The sequence below is a fragment of the Lacerta agilis genome, chromosome 11 (genome assembly GCF_009819535.1).
Source record: "Lacerta agilis isolate rLacAgi1 chromosome 11, rLacAgi1.pri, whole genome shotgun sequence".
Taxonomy (NCBI): Eukaryota; Metazoa; Chordata; class Lepidosauria; order Squamata; family Lacertidae; genus Lacerta; species Lacerta agilis.
Window position 1 is genome coordinate 42,966,525 of NC_046322.1, and position 19,327 is coordinate 42,985,851.

The 19,327-nt window shown below is 42.2% G+C and overlaps 1 protein-coding gene across 1 annotated transcript; it reads right to left on the bottom strand.

The window, feature by feature from the left end:
* Positions 1–798: 798 nt before the first annotated feature.
* On the bottom strand, positions 799–17,850 carry CCDC112 (coiled-coil domain containing 112). Its single transcript, XM_033164548.1, has 10 exons — positions 17,782–17,850; positions 12,889–12,959; positions 11,755–11,876; positions 10,164–10,253; positions 9,421–9,496; positions 6,866–7,250; positions 4,615–5,034; positions 1,653–1,751; positions 935–1,053; positions 799–860 (listed from the first exon to the last, which is right to left on the bottom strand). Exons 1-10 carry the CDS (start codon positions 17,830–17,832, stop codon positions 830–832), a joined length of 1,464 nt encoding a protein of 487 aa, XP_033020439.1. The 5' UTR covers positions 17,833–17,850; the 3' UTR covers positions 799–829.
* Between the last annotated feature and the right edge of the window lie 1,477 nt (positions 17,851–19,327).

The following is a 19,327-nucleotide window of genomic DNA, read 5'->3' on the forward strand; positions in this document are numbered from 1 at the left end:
GCCATGCTTTTTAATAATCATTTTATTCCATCGCTGCAGTGAAAATCATGACTCGAACCCCACATCCAGATTAGCTGGGTTGACTTTTAATCAAGCTTTCTGCTTTGACCCGTCTCGTTCCTGGTCAGTCATTGCCAGTTCAGACCGCATGAGTGTATATGTGAATCCAATTATCATTCTTTGCCCCAGTGTGCATCAATTTACACTTACTTTCAATGAACTGCATTTGCAATATTACTGCCCATTCACTCAATTTGAAGATATCCTTTTAGAGCTCTTTACAGTTGCCTTTTGTTTTAATTTCCTTGAACAACCTGATTATCAGCAGCAAACCTGGATAGGCATTTGCCTGACAACCATGTACAATATCTGGGATTCCATTGAAAGGAAGTCAATATATAAATGTAAGATAATAAGTAAAATACAGTAGTCTGAGACAAATTTCACTCTCAACTCAATAACACAGCAAAAAAGAATTTATAATGTAATTAAATTTATTATAAAACAGTGCATTCCTAGAACTAAATTACTAAATACATATTCCGGGGGGAAATAAAGAGAATTCAGAAGAAGTAAGAAACAGTGCATTTTTACAGATTTTACTAGTAATTTTTGCTGTAATCTACAGAAGGATATTAAATAAAAGATCAAATGTACATGACATAGAATGTCAATTTACATAAATTCATACTCTGTATAAAACATACATCCTTAATTACATAATGAAGTCTTACAAAAACAAAAACAGGAATAGTAATACAATTAAAAATATTCAGGAAATTTATACATGCTTTTTCATATCTTCTAAGAAAACTGTGCAGCCATCCAACTATAGTCCTTGTCGCCAGCTTGGGACAGCCCTATAAAGATAAAGAGGGGTAAACATTCTGGGATGAATTACATTAAAACAAACACATAGCTTTTGTTTCCTTACCTGTGCGGAATATGCAGAAGTGGCCCTGAACCTTCTGGTCCAATCTCTTTTGTTCGTTCTTCCCAAACTTTTGTAGGCTTCAACAGCCTACATGGGTCTCGAGTTACATTCATTTCAACCTGTTGACAGTGAAAACTTAAAAACTTAAAAAAACTCATCCTAAAAGGCAACTGCAAACAGTAGCTATTATGTAGAAGCCAAAATTCAAGCCATCGGTTGTTGTTGTTTTGCCTTGGACTCACTTTGTGATTAAAACAAATATTTAATGTGAGTTCTAACAGAAATGTAACTGAAGAAGAACCAGCATTTTCAAGGGGGAAACCCCAAGGTTTTCTGTTAAAAATAAAAAATTCTAAGGGGAGAATCCTCCCTGAGTCAGATCAGTGCCATGAAGTTAAGCAGTGTCTTAGAGTTGTCCACAAATGCTTCCTGATTACACTACCAAAAATGATCCATTCATTACTTTTTCATCAATGCAAACTACAGGTATGAAGGGTTTAATATGGGTTAGGATCCTTACTGGAAGAGTGTTAAGGTCCCCAATACCTGGTCCTGGTCCAAGTTCAGTCCTTAGCTGCTGCCATTTGCATGTGGTGGTGGTGTGGATGGGAAATTTTAAATGGAGTCAATGGGAGGAAGGAATGGATGGTGTGTGAAATGGGGTGTTAGTGTGAAGAAATGGATTAGGATGGAGCTGCATGACAAATTCATGTATTACCTTCTCTCTCAACTTTTCTCTCAATCTTCTTTCTTTTTCTATCTTTTCGTCTACCTTTGCCTGTTTTTCTTGAATCTTAAACACAAGTTTAGATAAATCCTGAATAAAATACAATGGAAGAATAAAATACAATTGGGAAAAAATCTCTTTAGGATCAATAATAGTAATTTTCAAGCAAAACAAAGCATCTTATGCAACAGTGTTTCAATAACCAAGATCAACCAACGCTTTTTGAGAGTAATGTTCAGCAAGGCCTTTGCACAAATGGCCAGAGTAGCTCTACGCTGCATTCTTCACTGAAAGTTAGTACACAAAGCCCTCTGCTTAGTTAACCCTACAAATAATCAGGATGGGAGTCCCCCCCCCAATCCTTCATACTCTTGCCTGACCCTTCCCACTTTTTCACTATTTATTCCCCAGAGGACACAGGGAGGGAATTATTTTCATGTATACAAACTCCCCTCCCCAAGTCCTAGAAGATAACAAATGCCAAGCTGCCATCAAGCACTGTGCTTTCTCCACAACCTCAATGGGTCACTGTTCCCTTCCAGGCTTAACTCTACATGCTGGTGCACATCTTTTGGGATCTGCATGGTTGTATCTGCTCAATCAATTTCTCTTTATCACTCTGCCTACATTATGATATCTACCCTAGAGACTCTATTCCAGATGTCGCAGGCAGGTAGAGACAGGAGATCCTTTTTGATGGTGGAATCTGAACTGTAGAATGCTTCTCTCCCCCCCTCCGCCACTTTGCCATCATTTTAGCACTAGTAAAACAAGCTTTTATTTTCCACTCTTTTAAACATATGCAACTTTTTAGAGTTTTTAGTTATTTCATGCAGTGGCCTTTATCTTAAAATATCTGGGTTTTTGTAATGTTTATTTACTTAAAACTATTTCTATTCCCTCTTCAACCAACAAGGCTCCCGGGGCAGCTTACATTAATTAGATCAGTAAGAACAAGAACATACTACGGTATTAAGTGAGTAAAACATGCTATTAGAAGAGGTGGCTGTTATGACAGCTGACCATTTTTTCCTCCCTTGCTTCAGGGCAGTTGGTTCTAGTGCAAAGTGCAGCACCTACTTTGGAACTCTATACGTCGGGCAGGCATCTTCACTGACTCTTTTTAGTAGCCGCTTAAAACATTTTTGTTTTCAGCGAGTCTATCCAGACATGTAGAAGTTAAATGTGTTTTATTTCTTTTAGGTACTGTTGATTTTAATAATATTTTAAATATTTTAAACAACTCTTTTTAGTGATAATGTTATTTATCTTATACTTCAGTAAACCACTTAGAGGCTTACTTACAAGCAAATGGTATGTACCGGTAAACTTTCTGAAACCAACCAAACCAACCAACCAACCAGCAACCTCTTTGAGGGGTGAAGGGGCAAGACTCAGCCAGTGAAACAACTGCAGGAGTAGGACACACATTTGCCTTGTCTGAATCCAATTCCTACCTACCCCAAGCAAAAATATTCACTTTTCTTTTACTGTTTTGTAACTGCTCATTAAGTGCCAATTATCTGAAGGGTGGCAAATACATTTCAGAGATAAAATACAGAAATATTCTCTTTCTCCAACCCACATCAAGGGGAGAGGGAACTATCAGCCAGCACTGTCATCTGGGAAAACCCAGCCAGATGGGTGGGGTATAAATAATATTTATCTAATCTATCTATCTGTGTGGTGTAGTGGTTAAGAGTGGTAGACTCGTAATCTGGGGAACCGGGTTCGTGTCTCCACTCCTCCACATGGAGCTGCTGGGTGACCTTGGGCTAGTCACACTTCTTTGAAGTCTCTCAGCCTCACTCACCTCACAGAGTGTTTGTTGTGGGGGAGGAAGGGAAAGGAGAATGTTAGCCGCTTTGTGACTCCTTCGGGTAGTGAAAAGCGGGATATCAAATCCAAACTCCTCTTCTTCTTCTATCTATCTATCTATTTCTACTCCTCCTCTTCCTCCTCCTCCTCTCTCTAACAGAGAAAGTCCAGATAACAAACTGGCCACAGCATATTTGCATTTCTTTCTCTCCCATTTCCCACTCCTGCAGAGTGAGAGGGCCAATTGGGGCACATTTTCCAATGCAAAGCTTTTCTCTCTGCGCACTTGAAGAATGTTGCCGGGGGAGGAGGAAGGAGCCCAGCATGCAGCCTTGAATGTGGAGGGTGTATGCTTTGGAAACAGCATGTGTAGCTAGTCCTTCTCCCTTTTCCAGGAGAAGAGGAGGAGACATGCAGCTCCAAGTATTGGTTCCAGTACAGTCATACCTCGGGTTGCATTCGCTGCGGGTTGCGTTCGGCACGGGTTACGAACGCGCCGAACCCGGAAGTACCGGAACAGGTTAGTTCCGAGTTTTGGAGTGCGTGCATGCGCAGAAATACTAAATTGTGCTTTGCGCATGCACAGAAGTGCCAATTTGCGCCACGTGCGTCCACAGATTTGGCGCTTCTGGTTGCAGACCTTTCAGGTTGCGAACGGGACTCCGGAACGGATCCCATTCGCAACCAGAGGTACCACTGTATTATGCAGCAATTAAATGCTCACCAATTTGTCTCAATTCTTATTCGCCCTGGGCAAAGAGATATCTGGGCAAAGAGATAAGCCTGTAATAGTAAGCAATGGAACTTGTTGCTGCACCACAGACAGTACCAATTAAATGCAGGTGTAAAGAGCAACATGTATTGCTAAGAAACTTGTCGTGCATTTTGATACCATGTACCGTATTTTTCCGTCTATAAGATGCCCCCATGTATAAGACGCCCCCTATTTTGGGAGACTCCAATTTAAGAAAATGTGGGGAGAAGTATCCATGTATAAGGCGCACCCAAATTTTTGAGATTTTTAGGGGGGAAACCTAAGTCTTATACACGGGAAACTATGGTATTTTGGTATCTTTGTTCTGTTTTGCTACAGAACGAGGAATCTGAAGTAAATATGCAGGAGATCAATACTCACTCGCTCTTGGAACTTAAGAATTTCTTCTGCAGCAATTCTTCTCTTCTCTTCCCTTTCAGCTTCCTCTCTCTTTTCCTTCTCAAGTCGCAAAAACTCTTCCTCCTCCTTTTTCTGCCTACTATAGTCTTCCAACAGCAACTTTATCTGAAATTGCCGCTGACGTTCCTTCTGCTTTTTCTTCTTCTTCTCTTCCTCTTCTTGTAGCTGAGCAGCCTGTTTCATTGCATATTCTATTGCTTTTTGCCTTTTCCACGATTCAAGTTCTTTCAGTCGTTTTTTCCTTTCCTCTTCAACTTTTTGCTTCTGGGCTGCTGTGTGCTGTAGTATAGCTGTAGCGAGCCCTTCCTCTGGCTTCTTCTTCTTCTGGGATAAGATTTTTTCTCTCTCTTGTAGCTTTTTTATCTTCCATTGTTGAATGGACTAGAACAAACCAATTAAAGCAGATTATATTGTCACATTAGTTCCAGCTTTCTGAGGGCTAACAAAGATGAACAATATATTTCAAAATCCTTACTTATTAGAAACTCATATCAATTAGGAACTTGCCTATTTTTCATGTAGAGTGAAAAAGTAGGAGTCATTTCTTAACAGAATCTTATGAGATTTTCCTCAACAAACCACTTAACAATGCTTTAAACCCTAAGCATCAAATGCCAATATAGTAAGCTTGCAACCTATGTGCATTTAACCTGTGCATATTCAGCTTTATGTATGTGGCAAATATTTTTTGAAGAAAATTAAAGGGGGTGAAAAGGGAGCAGGGTTTCAATAAAATGACTTTGGCAATCCCAACTGCCACTGAACTCAATGTGTTCTGACTATATGTAATTTTGGCTTTAGATGCAATCCCAAAAACATAACTCCTGAGTAAGTTGCGGGCTTACTGTAGATTTACTTAACCAGTCTGTATAAAGCCTTGCCATATAAGAGGCAGTTCTGTAACCCACTTCACTGTTGTTGTCCTCAATTTAAACAGAACTGCAATGATGTAGCTGGCATTGACTTATTCATGCCGTTGGCATTTAACTTAAGGCAAATTACAGGTTCTGCCCCAACTTCTTTAATGCCTAGTCCAGAGGTTTTCAACCTTTTTGAGTCCACAACTCCCTTAACCAACTACATTCTGTCTGCAGCCCCCCGTGTGGGGTCAAGAGCCCTGTGATCTTACCCCTAGCCAGCAGAGCTGGCAGCCTCTCATCCTTCCTCACAAATCTCCTCACAGCCAACACCCCTATAAACTGATGCCACAACTGTGTAAGGAAGCAGAGAACGATTCCCATCTGTGGCTAAACATTTCAATAAGGAATAAACTCCAGGTCAATACCGATACAGCTGGTGTTTAGGGAAACAACTAAGTGTGTGTCTAAGGCTGCAAAGTTATGTCCTCTGACAGTACAAAGCCGAGGCATTGAACAATAAGGTTTGCAGGGTAGGAGGATGTGGCCCTGTACAAAACCCTATGAAGGACACGTTTTGCTCTCAAGGGCACAATAATGTTTTCTCCTGGGTAAAATGACAGAATACCACCACCTACTGAATATTTTAAAAGTAACAGGTCCGGCTTACCAGCAAAGGAAAAGAAAGCCATAGCAGCAGAGCTAGAGATGAAGAAAAGAGGGTGGACGGTTTCATCGTTTTTGACACAAAGTTGTTAAAGTGGCAAACACCAATTACAGTGGTACCTCGCAAGACGAATGCCTCGCTTAACAAAAAACTCGATAGACAAAAGGGTTTTGTGATTTTTTAGGTGACTCACAAAACGAAATTTTCTATGGCCGTGACTCGCAAAACGAGGCATTCGTTTTGCGCAGTACCACTGTAAGCCGAAGTGCAAGGAAGAAGCAGGGCAAAGAGCTGGGAGTCCCTGCTGCTGCTGCTACCGGGGTGGCCGCCCTTCCCTCCCTCCGGCTCCCCCTTCCCAGGCCGGAGGGCAGCGGTTGAGGAGGGTGGCCACCCTTCCCTCCCCTCCCTCCCTCCCTCCCTCTGGTGAGGTCACCGATGAGAGTGCCGGTCAGCCTGGCAGAGGCGGAGCTGGGAGTCGCTGCTGCTGCTGCCGGAGTGGCTGGGCGCTGCTCCCTCAGGCACAGCTCCGCTGCCCTTCCCTCCCTCCCTCCAGCTCCCCCGGACTTTTTTAAAATTGACTTTTTTTGCCCATTTCAATGCATTCCTATGGGAAACCGTGCTTTGCAAGATGAAATTATTGCAAAACGATTTCGTCTTGCGAGGCACCACTGTAGCAAAATCATCTCACCTCTTTTTTTTGCGCTTCTAAAATTAGAAATTCTTGATACCATTTCTCATGCTGCAGAATATCCTCCCTTGTTTTGTCAGGAAGATGATCAAGGACTTCATCAATGTACAATGGTTTTCCTTTATACTTTGTCCACAATTTCAAAAATTGTTGGTGATCATATTCATCCCAACCTCCTTGCTTCCCCCCTGTCTGTTGAAGGAATTTTTCAAGCTCAAGTACTCCATGAGGCAGGTGATTTTGTGTCTTTTTATCCACTACAAGAATGCCTTGTTTGGACATTTTTCCTGTTGCTGAAGTACTTAATGCCCAGAGCTCAATTTTTCTCTCTAATGCATTAATCTCATTGGTAGCTGTCTTCTCCTCTCTCATGAGCTCCTCATATCTTAAATAAAAGCATAGTTAATAAACCATTAACAATTAGCAAAATAATTAACCAACAAACCTAAAGACAGTAAGATCCGGATAACTATGTGACGAGTACCAACCATGCTTGCCCATCCTGCCTGGAAAAATATGTTTGAAACTGAGTAGATTTGCAAAAGTAGTTTTGGAAGGCATGCTGATCAAAGTCAAAAACCCCACTGAGGATGCCTACATTTCTTGATGTCTTGAACATTTGGAGCCTGACAGTGGCAGCAAAACGTTGGAATAGTATGTTTTCAGACAGTATTTATGCCAAAAGGTCATATAAACACTCTCTTGTCTATGTAGATGTAGGGCAGCATGTATTCCTGAAAATCGGGAAATGACATAGTTTACCTTTTAAACACCACCAAAAATACAATCCTATCCATAGCTACCGGTACTCAGAGTTCAAACGGACTTACTCCCAGGTAAGTGTGTATAGGACTGCAGCCTTAACATCTTACGTAAGGAACCAAATAATAAACAGTCCTTTTAAAAAAAACTATTTATATACATTTCAATCTTTGCAAGATGGTACCAGGTAAGTCAGAATTATCAGAATCAGTTACCACATCCATGGCACAGATGACAAATGAACCAAAGACTCTTAGGCTAGAATTCTATAATCACTTACCTAGGAGTGAGCACATTGTCATCATTGGAACTTACTACTGAGTAGACATGCATATGATTGCATTGCTAGCTCCTATGCCAATTCTGGGGGAAATTATATTGTGTGGCGGAATAATGCCTGCTGATGGTTCAGGTTCATTATGGGCTAACCTATCACTCCCATGTTAGGTAGGTGTTCCCTGGGAGGCGGAGCTAGTTGGCATTCTAAAAGGAGGGGGAACAACCGTTGAAAGTCAGTTGGGGGTTTGGCAGTTGGGGATGGAGGGTTAGAGAGAGAGAATGAGAGGTTAGGCTTTGGGGAATGGGAGGAAAGGTCATTACTATTGCTAAAGGGATGTAGGAAATATTATAACAAAGCTGAATTACACGAGAAGAAGATTTGTACCAGTAATAACCCGAGACATCCATGTTTTCAAGTTACCTAATAAAGTTAAATGTGCTTAAACGTTCGTTGACTGTGGCAGTGTATCAGTACCTTAAGAGGTGTGACTAAGAGGAGAGAACAAAGCTTTCCTGTGGAAGAGGGAACTGTTTGCTTATTCTCCTGTCATACAGAGGGCTGGACAGTGAAGCCAAGTGTGCCACTTATTTGCCTAAAGGGAAGGCAAACAGCAGTAGTTGGGAACCCTGGTAGGGAGATCCCATAGGTGGCAAGAGGTTTTCAAACGTAGAGCCCTGAGGTACCCCAGAGACAACTCCCATATGAACACTGAAAGATTCATCCTAGTTGGCAGTGAAACCTAGGGAGTGTCACTGTTGGGGAAGTATTGAAGGGGAGGGAATAGGATCCCTCACATATTGCAAGACATAAAAGCTGCTAGAGGTTTACAAATAACATCCTGCAAGCTATTGATATATTCCAGTATGGTTTTCTCCAATCTGGTGCCCTCCAGATGTTCTTGAACAGACATAGGCAAACTCTGGCCCTCCAGAAGTTTGGGACTACAATTCCCATCATCCCTGACCACTGGTCCTGTCAGGGATGATGGGAATTGTAGTCCCAAATATCTGGAGGGCCAGAGTTTGCCTATGCCTGTTCTTGAGTAAAGTTCTCATAATACGTCCTCATTGGCCATGCTGGCTGACGCTGATGAGAAATGTAGTCAAAAACATCTGAAGGGCACCAGGTTGGGGAAGGTTCTCCTAGTATAACAACTATGAGATTTAAAACCAGAGCATATGGTGTTGAAGATAAAAGGGCTTTCATGGTACCGGTAGCTGTGCCCTGACTCTGGAACTCTCTCCAAAAGGACCTACACCATGCCCCTTTTTAAGTGGCTTGCTAAAACCATTTTAAAAAGGCTTAAAATTTAAAAACCTTCCTTTTAAGGACCGGATTTCAACCCATAAACGTTAAACTGAACAACTTTTAACTGCTAGAAACTGATTTAGAAGCTACTTTTTATTCTCTGTTCTGCTTCTAGTGTTGTTATGTGGATTTAACTTTGCTATTAACCACCTTAGCTCTATCAAAAACAGTCAGGATATTAACGCTTAAAATAAAAATCAAATACCTTTGTTGCTGTTCTTCTTTAAAAGCATTCATTGCCATTTCAACTTCTTCCATCCTTCCTCTGAGTCCGTCAACAACTACAAAATAGAGAAAAAGTTATGTTTATATATAAAAACAGAGACGTTTGCTCACAGCAGAGGCTTTAAAAATACTAAGAAATTGTAAAATAACCAAATTTAAAGAAAAGGGAAATGAGATAAAAACCAGGACATTTCTGCTTATGCAAACATCATATACAAATATCCTTCAACAGCTCCCTAGTGAATTTATGCCAGGAACAGATCTATAATAATCCAGTTCTAGTAAGATGGGTGGGGTACAATATATTATTATTATTACACAACACAAAAAAGTGAGCTTGATCACATAAGGAAATGACACTTCCATCTATCACAGCTAAACTGGAATTAACCTTCATTGAATAACAGCAGGTTGGCAGATTCCTGCTCTTATAAGTTGCAGGCCAACACAGAAGAGACCTTCAGCATGATATAATGAAGATTTCATCAGAAATAAGTCTCACTGACTTCCATTACATTAGGTCTCTAGTATGTGAGCAGAGGACTGCAGACTTTGTAAACTGGGCTGCAACTGTGTTCAGTTTAATCCAATTATTAGCCAAGTGCACAATGGAAACCCTTTCAGAGTTAAAACACAGGGAAAGTCTCAATCTGCAACACAATTATTCAAGCAACTTATAAGGATTTTCTTTTTCCTAGCAAAAACATTAGTAATAAGACTTACATTCTGGGGTTGGCTTCACATGTTTTAATTGTCGCTGGAGTCCTTTAACATTATTAGAAATTCTGTCCAGTTTTTGTTGGATATTAGCTTCTGTGAAAGTAGGGGGGGGGAATCACCTTACACCTTCATATCAAAACATCTTCAGTCCATTCTATCAGCATAATATTTGCTGCCCCAATTCAACAATCCCTTAAGGGCGCAAGTATTCCAATTCACAAATAAGGACATGCTGGCAGAAGGGCCCTTCCATTTAAGTGAAAATAGAAAACCCTTCATCCAGGAGCAACATGAGCAAACCTGAAATTTAGGATCTGGGTGTTAATGATAGTTTCATATAACCAAAATACACAGAGAATGGAACATCTTCTGCAGAATGTTATTATGTTATCCATCATACAGGCTATCCTATGCGTATTTACTCAAATGTTCCTCCATGTTCAACAGGATTACTTTCAAGAAAGTATGTAGGCTTCTGTTAGCATGCCTCTTTGTACATACTTATTAGTAAATTCTCTATTTGTAGCAACAACCAGAGTGTTTAATTATACAGGTATGTGAGATCCAACCTGCACCTCCTCTGCAAGTGAGTGAGCAGAAAGTATTGCTTCTAGCTCACTGGTCTTTGATTAGTAAGGCAGGACCCACTACTGGGCTGTAGACTCATCTATGGTGGGTCACAACAGCAGCACTATAGCATACCAACATATGGCAATAATAAATAGCTTGCAAAATGCATGTTTGGGTTAAAGGTGGCTTCTAGGTCTGATAATGTTGAAGACTACTGCTCTAACTCATGGCAGAGAGGAACAAAATCTCATTCTGATGGTAGTCTTTTAGGATGCCACTTTGGAGGCCTCCCAGTCTTGGCAGGCAGCTTTTCAGGGGGATGACATTTGAAGGGGAAGCTTAAGAGTTTTAAGAGTGAGTGGAGCAACTGTTGATTCTAGTAAATCTCCCATGGCACCTAATAGGAAGTATGGTACTTCCAAAAATCAATCTCTGACTTTTGTCTCCTGGGTATCTGGGTGTTTCCCTCTCACAGCTACAATAAACCTACCATTAAAATTATGGACTGGACTTTGTCAGAGGGCAAACAGGCAAATTTAGCAGGGGATCAAATACTCTTCCCCCCTCACTGGAGTCTGACTCAGCATTTTGGAGAACTTGAAGCTTGCACACAATTTTGTGAGACTTTAGTTAGCCTAGTAAAGGTATTCCCATATATAGATTTTGGAAATTTTAATGGGCCAACACAGCTACCTTTACCTTTTGTAGTGTTTGTGGGGCATAAAATGTAGCAGGAAATGTTTTCAGTTATCATCAAACTGGGAAATGAATACAGTCATACTTCGTGTTGCGTTAGGTTCATGTTGCGTCTTTTCGGCTTGCAAATGAAGCAGCCCCGGAAGCATACTGTATACTTCTGGATTTCGCTGTGCGCGCTTGCACAGAAGCATTCTGTGCGCTTCGCACATGCGCAAAGCACCACTCTAGTTACGGACTTTACGGGGTGTGAACGGCACCCCGGAAGGGATTGTGTCTGCAACTAGTGGTACCACTGTAAATATATATAATGAAAACAATATTTTACTTTCGGCTTTCCGGTTCTTAGTCAGTTCATTTTCCAGTTCTTCCAATGTGTTATATTCCATCCTGAAGTCATTCTTCTTGTTGAAGAGAAGGATATTTTTATCCTTTTCAATGCTCAGAAGTCTAGGGACAAAGTTTGGTTTAAAATGCATATTTGACAAATAACAGAATATACATTGGTACCAACTAAATCAGATATAAAAAGTTTTGACTCGCTAAGTCTCCATGCAATACAAAACATACACTACTCATATTTTTCAGTTAAAATGCATTCACCCAAGCAAAGCAAATACAATAAATGCTTTTAATTAGTCTTTAGTTTGAACCTGTGAATTATTATAGTAATAAGTAAAAAAATGAATCAATAAATAGTCTTAAACCACATCACTTTCAGAAAAATATAAAATAATAATTTCCATAAAAACACACCTCACTTAAGGGCAAACTAGGCATGACCAGGAGATCTGTGATCAAGACTGTTCACTTAAAGAAAACCCCCTGAAAAGTAGCATTTTATACACAAAATGCCGCTCAAGCCAAATGCCTTGCAGCATAATATAAAGTACCACAGAGGCAATACTCTCCAGTGTAGTCCTCATATGTCTTTAGGAATGCTAAGTAAGAATAAATTGGATGTTGATCAAAGCCTTACTACAAATCAAATTTCATAAGGGTCATCTTTGGGACAAGTCTCTTGTAACATAAAATTCAGCAGTCACATAATAAAAGGGAAATTTAGCTCCTTTTAAACTAATCATACTGAGTGGAAATATTATGATTTGAGAACTTTTTCTTATTTGATTGGGCTTTGCTAATAGCTACAATCCTATGCACGTTTACTAGTGTGTTATACAGTAGTGCTTATTTCTAGGTAAACATGCATAGGATTGGGCTGCACATGTTTGTACTATAGGAATTCTATAGGTGTGATCATCAAAATTATCCAAAAGTCTTCTTTTTAAAGCTGAACAAAGATTATACTTCATTCAAAAGTTATTGTAATCATCTGTATTAAACAAGAATATTGATCTACATGAGTTCCAGGGCACTATCCTGTTATAATTTCTGACAAAAATAAATGTTTCTTTGTAATTTTAAACTATGTTTCCTACAACAATAGAAGATAAATGCTTACTGTTTATTTAGTTTGTCCCCTTCTCTTATGAATTCAGCTTTCTTAAGCTGATCATCTTTTATCTTGCTGTTCTGAAATTTTGTTGAAAAGCAAATGAATTACTGAAAGAACCGTGATTCTACCCCAAACATGAGAAGAAATGCTTTAATCAGAAACACTGTGGGGTTTTTTATTTAAAGAGTGCTTAAAAAATAAAAGATGAATGCCTGATTCAGTCATCTTTCACCTCAACCTTAATCACTCTAATTACACCACTAACGCCAAATCAATTAAGGAATTTAAATTTCACATGAAAACATTCTAACACAACATCTCATCGCAATATGTATCTACCGAGCAAGATTCATTACTTTACTGTGGCATTTGGTGGCAAACTCAGAGAACAGCAGAACTTTAACGCACATAATAGTTCCTGCACACAAGGAGCATAATGCGGGTGGCTGCGGATCCGCCGCCTTCCCAGGGTCCAGATCCCCGCTGCGTCATGGCTGAGCTGGTGCTGAGGGTACCAGTTCCATTGATTTCCAGGAATTTTCAGCGCAAAAATCGAGGCCAATACCCAGGGGCGTACCCAGGATCAAAACTGGGGGGGGGGGGCAAGCCATGGTTGTTCAGGTTGTGACATTTCAGCACGGAAAAGGTGAATGAAACCAAAATTTTAAGAAAATTATATATAATTATAGCAGTGCTTTATTACGGTAGTTATTACAATGATTTGCTTGAAAAAAATTAATTTTTATTCTAGTTACATGTCTTATACTAATATCATTTTTCTTGGGTTTGAAGAAAACTTGCTCAAAACTTTCGTTTCAATCCAGACCCCATCCACACCCATTATTAAAAAAATAAAGGAAAAACGCACAGATTACCTGAAACAGCTGGCAGCAGGCTCGGGCATGGTTGGCTGCTGCAAATGGCGCTGAGCCAGCTCAGCCCAGCCCTCTTCCTGCTCTCAGCCATGCAGAGCTGCCCACCCATTGGCCTGTGCCTCAGCGATATTAGCCAATGGCTGCACCGGGAGGAAGGAGTATGCAGTGAGGGAGAGGGGGGGAAATGGTGATGAGCCGGGGGGGGGGGGGGAAATGCTTCTGAATTTTTTTGGGGGGGGGAATGCTTTGATAGCCCTGCTGTGTATAGTGTGGGTCCTGCTTGTTCCTATGAAAGGGGTCATGGACTTCTGCCCCCAAAGTCCTGCCCTGACGGCACCCCATCCCCCGTTTCCAACAGAGCTGGCCAGATGCCTCGCTTTCCCTCTGTCCCCAGCAGTACCTGAAACTGCCCCTTTCCAAAGAGGCTTCATACATATCCAAACTGCCTTTAGCTACCCCATGAACCTTGACACGTGCAGGAGAGATGCTGAACCCCCCCGAAAATAATAATACATTAATAATATTAATGCCAAATACCTAATAGAGATGTGCCATGCAACCAGAACTATTACATTGAAATCTGCCTGCAATTTATCTTTAAATGCTGCGACACAATATAGAAGGCTTCAGCACAGTACAACTCTGAAAGGATTACCGGTATACAAATTCATGTAGGATAGGGTTATCAATGGCTATGTTCTACCTACCCCCAGTGCCAGAAGCAGCATGACTCTGTGTACCAGTTGCTGGAAGTCACAAGTGAATAAAATACTATTGCCTTCAGGTCCTGCTTGCAAATATCCCCTAGGCATCTGGTGGGCCACTGTGAGAACAGGATGCTAGACCAGGTTGACCTTTGTCCTGATCAGGCAGGGCTTTTCTTATGGTCTTTATGACAATCCAAGTTCAATGGCATCTGCACTCTATGGGAGGAAGGCAAGCAATGGGAAGCAACTACTTGCAAACTTGGAACTCCTACCCAGGGAAGATTTATTCACGTAGCTTGTGCCCCAGAGATCTCCAAAGACTTATGCTTTGTTTGTTAAGTGTGTGGAATTGGCAACCATATTTTGTAAACTCTGTGATTTTAAGGATTCCTACACAATGGGATTTCCCCCCCCCCCTAAAGTGAACACTTATCAACCGTAAGTCCTTTTTGTTATGTTTTTGCTGTTTTGGCAGACTTCTGTTGTGTTGCTGTTCTGTTCTGTATATTATGATCTACTCCTCTGTTTGCCACAGCTGTAAGAATCCCTTAGTACACTTTTTTGGGTGTACACTTCCCTTTCAAGTGTATTCTTGTTACTGTATAATGCGTGAAACAGACAAGAGTTTGCTAATGGAACAGTGAGCTGTAGAGGCTGAGCTGACCCTGAAAATCAGTTCAATTGCTGTTGTTAGTCTCAGCCTGAACCAAAACACAAGGACAAGACTCACAGATGTTCTGAGGTTGATGCTGCTGTTGTGCATACATGCTATTTCAGTTGTTCCTAGTTTACTAAATAGTTCCTATTTAGTAGTTTTTGGGAAGATACAGGTGGGCCAACTGTCTGTTTTACTGATTGACCTGTTGTGCCTGCTTGTTTGCGCTAGTGATTCAGACTGAAACAATATGCATATGATCAGGATGTCAAGTACTGATAGAGCCCAGTTCTGAACACTGCATCTGAAATTGTGTCCAAATGGTATTTGTGGATCTTCGTGAACAGATGGAGACACAGGCAGAAGTAGAACATTGACAGAATTTTTATATCGAATAAATAAATGGATCACTTTAACAGAATATGTGCTAAAATTAAGCTGCTGGTCAGGCAGATATATGTGTTAGCATAGTGGAAATAACTCATCTTATGCACAGTATCTGAATAGCAGTAACAGATAGAGATTATAGTGCTGCTCCAAAAGGTTTTCTTTTTCTTTTTCCTTACAAGCATTTCTAGGGGCAAGCAAGATGTGATGTTAAATGTGTCTTTGCATCCAGTGTGCTGGCTTGCTGTTATTGTTTTAAATGCAAATAGCATCAATTGGGGCAGTTGATAATAATCAGGGCCACAGCAGACGGAGAGTTCAACCCTTTCCACACCTGTTGTGGTCCTTATGAAAACCACCCCTTTGAAATTGCTATTTGCATTGGTAGGAAATCCAAATGTTAACACGGGAGGCTCTCTCCAAAGCAAATTAGGAATTGACCTCAGAAGAGCAACAGTCCTTAGGGCTGCAACATGGGAGGAAATGGTTAAATTGCCTCTCCATGCCTGCTGTGTCCTTCATAAATATCCTTTTTGCCCCCAGCAAGAAGAGCTGTTTTTACAATACAAACCCACATCCCATCAGGAGAATATGCAATGCGGAGGGGAGAAAAGAAAAGAAAAGTGGAGTGGAGATGGCTGAAGGAAATATATCTGGGGCTGGGTGGGGTGGAAGAAATGGAAAGGACGCAAAGAGGAGCAGGAAAGGAGGAAGGGAAAGGGACAGAAAGCGAACGAGAATCAGGAGGAGGCTGAAGGAGACCAGCAGCGCAAAAGGAAGGGAATATGAGGAGCGGATGGAGGGAGGGAGGCAGGGAGGCGCGAGAGGGAAGAGCAAAGCTTGACAGGCAGTAGCACAGTGAGCAGCGCCGTCTCCACCGCAGCCCGCTGCTGTGAGCGCGCGACAGGCGCTCCTCCTTCGCAGTGAGCAGCCCAGGAGATCTTAAGAGCAATTCCTTTCCATTGCAAAGAGCGTGGTGGTTTGCTTGTTTATTTCCCTGAAAAACAGCCAGCCCCTGAAAACTCCTCGGCCAAAAAAGAGACGCACCGGCCCTGCACGCGATGGAGGGGCAATGGCGAGAGAGAGAGAGAGAGAGAGAGACGGCCAGGAGGGTAGGGGAGGGAGGGAGGCGCAAGAGGGAAGAGCGAAGCCTGACGCAGCGGCGGCAGCACAGTTAGCAAAGGAGAGCAGAGCCGACCCCACCGCAGCCCGCCGCTGTGAGCGCGCAACAGGCGCTCCTCCTTCGGCTCCGGGACAGGAGCTGCCTTGGGCAAGGGGGGGGGGGCAAAGGGAGGACCTCGGGCGGCGGGGACAGCTGCCTCCTCCTCCTCCTCCACTGCCTCCCCTTCTTCTCCGCTCCTCTCCTCCCGCCCCGCTTCTTCCTCAGCATGACGCCAATCATTTTTGCAGCTGGCTTCTAGGGGGGGCAGCTGCCCCCTGCCCCCCCCGGTACGCCCATGCCAATACCGCATAGCGAGCAACAGTGGTGGTTTTCAGACAGGTGTATGAAAACCACATGGTCCCGTGTAAACCTTGGTCTTGTGGGAACATTTATATAATATAGTTGCAGAGTTAAACGTTCCTTATTTAAACCTGCACAACGACAAACGGATTGCTGGCTCGTTTGAGCCCTTCGCCCTTTCTTGATTGTCAATCCCTTTATCCCTCTTAAAATAAAGATAAACATGAATCTGATTAATAACCAAAATAAACTCATTTACTGACAGATTCATTCATGTATATATTTAGGTTACAAAACAAAAGATATAAACTATCTAAACTATATTAGTGAGTCTGTTAATACATCTTTAAGCAGCAGCAGCCTAACTAACAGACCAAAACTAACTGACACAAAGTGGCAGTTGGTCCTCTCTTAGAATGTTGGACTTGATTGACATCCCACAGGTCTCCACCTCCTCATTCAGAAGCCCACAGAGCAGAAGCACGGCGTCATGGCTGAGCCGGCGCACAAGGAGCATAAGGCGGGTGACTGCGGATCCGTCGCCTTCCCGGGGTCCACATCCCTGCAGCGTCATGGCTGAGCTGGTGCTGAGGGTACCGGATCCATTAATTTCTGGAAATATTCTCCGGGAAACTCGAGGCCAAAGCCGCATGGCGAGCAACAGTGGTAGTTTTCAGACAGGTGTATGCAACCCGCAAGGTCCCGTGTAACCCTCGGCCTCCGCCTTTCCTCCCCCGGCTACAAGCAAAACCACATTCAGAAGCCCACAGAGCAGAAGAACGGCATAGTCTGAGGGTGATGGGGAGAATTTACCTGGTTGCTCCGGGTTACCGCCCTAAGTGCTGCCGTTGCTAGGTCGGCCATGTTGGAAGCCCTCAAACAGGGCGGAGCTTCATTGCTGCCTATGGACGATGTGAGGCCCGTGACTCGACGACGTCACGATGGGGCGGGGCTAAACAACGCTCTTCCCGCATAGAAGATAGAGCGCCAGTTTCTCCCTCCGTGGAAGTTTCCTTTTGTTGCTGTCGCCGTGGTTGCCTCTGCATAGGAATCGATAGAGAAAACCCGGCATTTCATTTATTCCCTTCTGACGATTCTGTCCCGCCCTCGCTCCCAAAGAAGCCCAAGGCGGCAAACAGCCAAACAAGGCAATTAAAAAAGCATATTTAACAACATTAGGGACATCTAAAAACAATTTTGAAAAACAGTAACATGCTCTCATGGGTGATAATTTCAAGTTGCCAGGTTTGGCACATCTGTATTGGACAACAGCGTTTCATGCCATTGTGATGCCCACGGCAGCAGCACACGGTACAGAATCAAAATCGCACAGCTGAAAGGGTCATCTATCCCAAAGCAGACGTCAGAGTAGACATATTTAGGACTGCACCTTTTTAAGGTAATTCTAGACAATTCTAGTGCTAAATAGGAGCAAAAGTCAATCTGGAGAAAATCTGAATTTCTACTTGCTCCAATTAAGCACTAAAGCACTTGTCCATGTGTAGACACAAGAGACAGCTCTACACATGGACTTCACCAGATGGGCAGCATCGAAATCAGATTGATTATATTCTCTGCAGCCAAAGATGGAGGAAGCTCTATATAGTCAGCAAAAACAAGACATGGAGCTGACTGTGGCTCAGATCATCAGGTTCTTATAGCAAAAATCCAGCTGAAACTGAAGAAAGTTGGAAAAACCACCGGGCCAGTAAGATACAATCTAAATCAAACCTGGATCTTGGCATCTAGGGAATTCTCCTTTATACCAATATTTTCCCCCTGCCACCAACACTTTCTGCATTCCCTTGTTCATGAGTTATTTCATGTTCACATTTAATCAGCTACAATGGTTCAAAGAGAAGAGAGTGAGAAGAGGAAGAAAACAAACTTTTACTTCCTCCCTCATAGGACTCTACCAGTTACAGTGGTACCTCTGGTTAACGTACTTAATTTGTTCCAGAGGTCCGTTCTTAACTTGAAACTGTTCTTCACCTGAAGCTCCACTTTAGCTAATGGGACCTCCCACTGTGCCGCCACAGCACAATTTCTGTTCTTATTCTGAAGCGTTATTTCTGGGTTAGCAGAGTTTGTAACCTGAAGTGTATGTAACCTGAAGCATATGTAACAAGGTACCACTGTACTTTTCTATGGTCTGAGTCAGCCTTTTAGCAAATACAGCTCCATGGACCCCTTTGATACATTAACTAAGGCAGGGCTTGCTAGTTATGTTTTGGCTGCATATCTTCCACACTAACATGGGCCTGAAACACAAACAAGCTCCAGATTCTCTGCACTTCTTTGTATTATTGGGATCTGTGGCTGATACTCAACTATTTGAAAAGGAATGTGAGTGGAAATG

Coding starts and splice junctions, on each gene's coding strand:
- CCDC112 (XM_033164548.1), bottom strand. CDS start 17,832: ATGGCCGACCTAGCAACGGCAGCACTTAGGGCGGTAACCCGGAGCAAC. Junction 12,960..17,781: donor CGGTAACCCGGAGCAACCAG/GTAAATTCTCCC, acceptor ACAAAATTTCAG/AACAGCAAGATAAAAGATGA. Junction 861..934: donor CTTCTGCATATTCCGCACAG/GTAAGGAAACAA, acceptor TTATCTTTATAG/GGCTGTCCCAAGCTGGCGAC.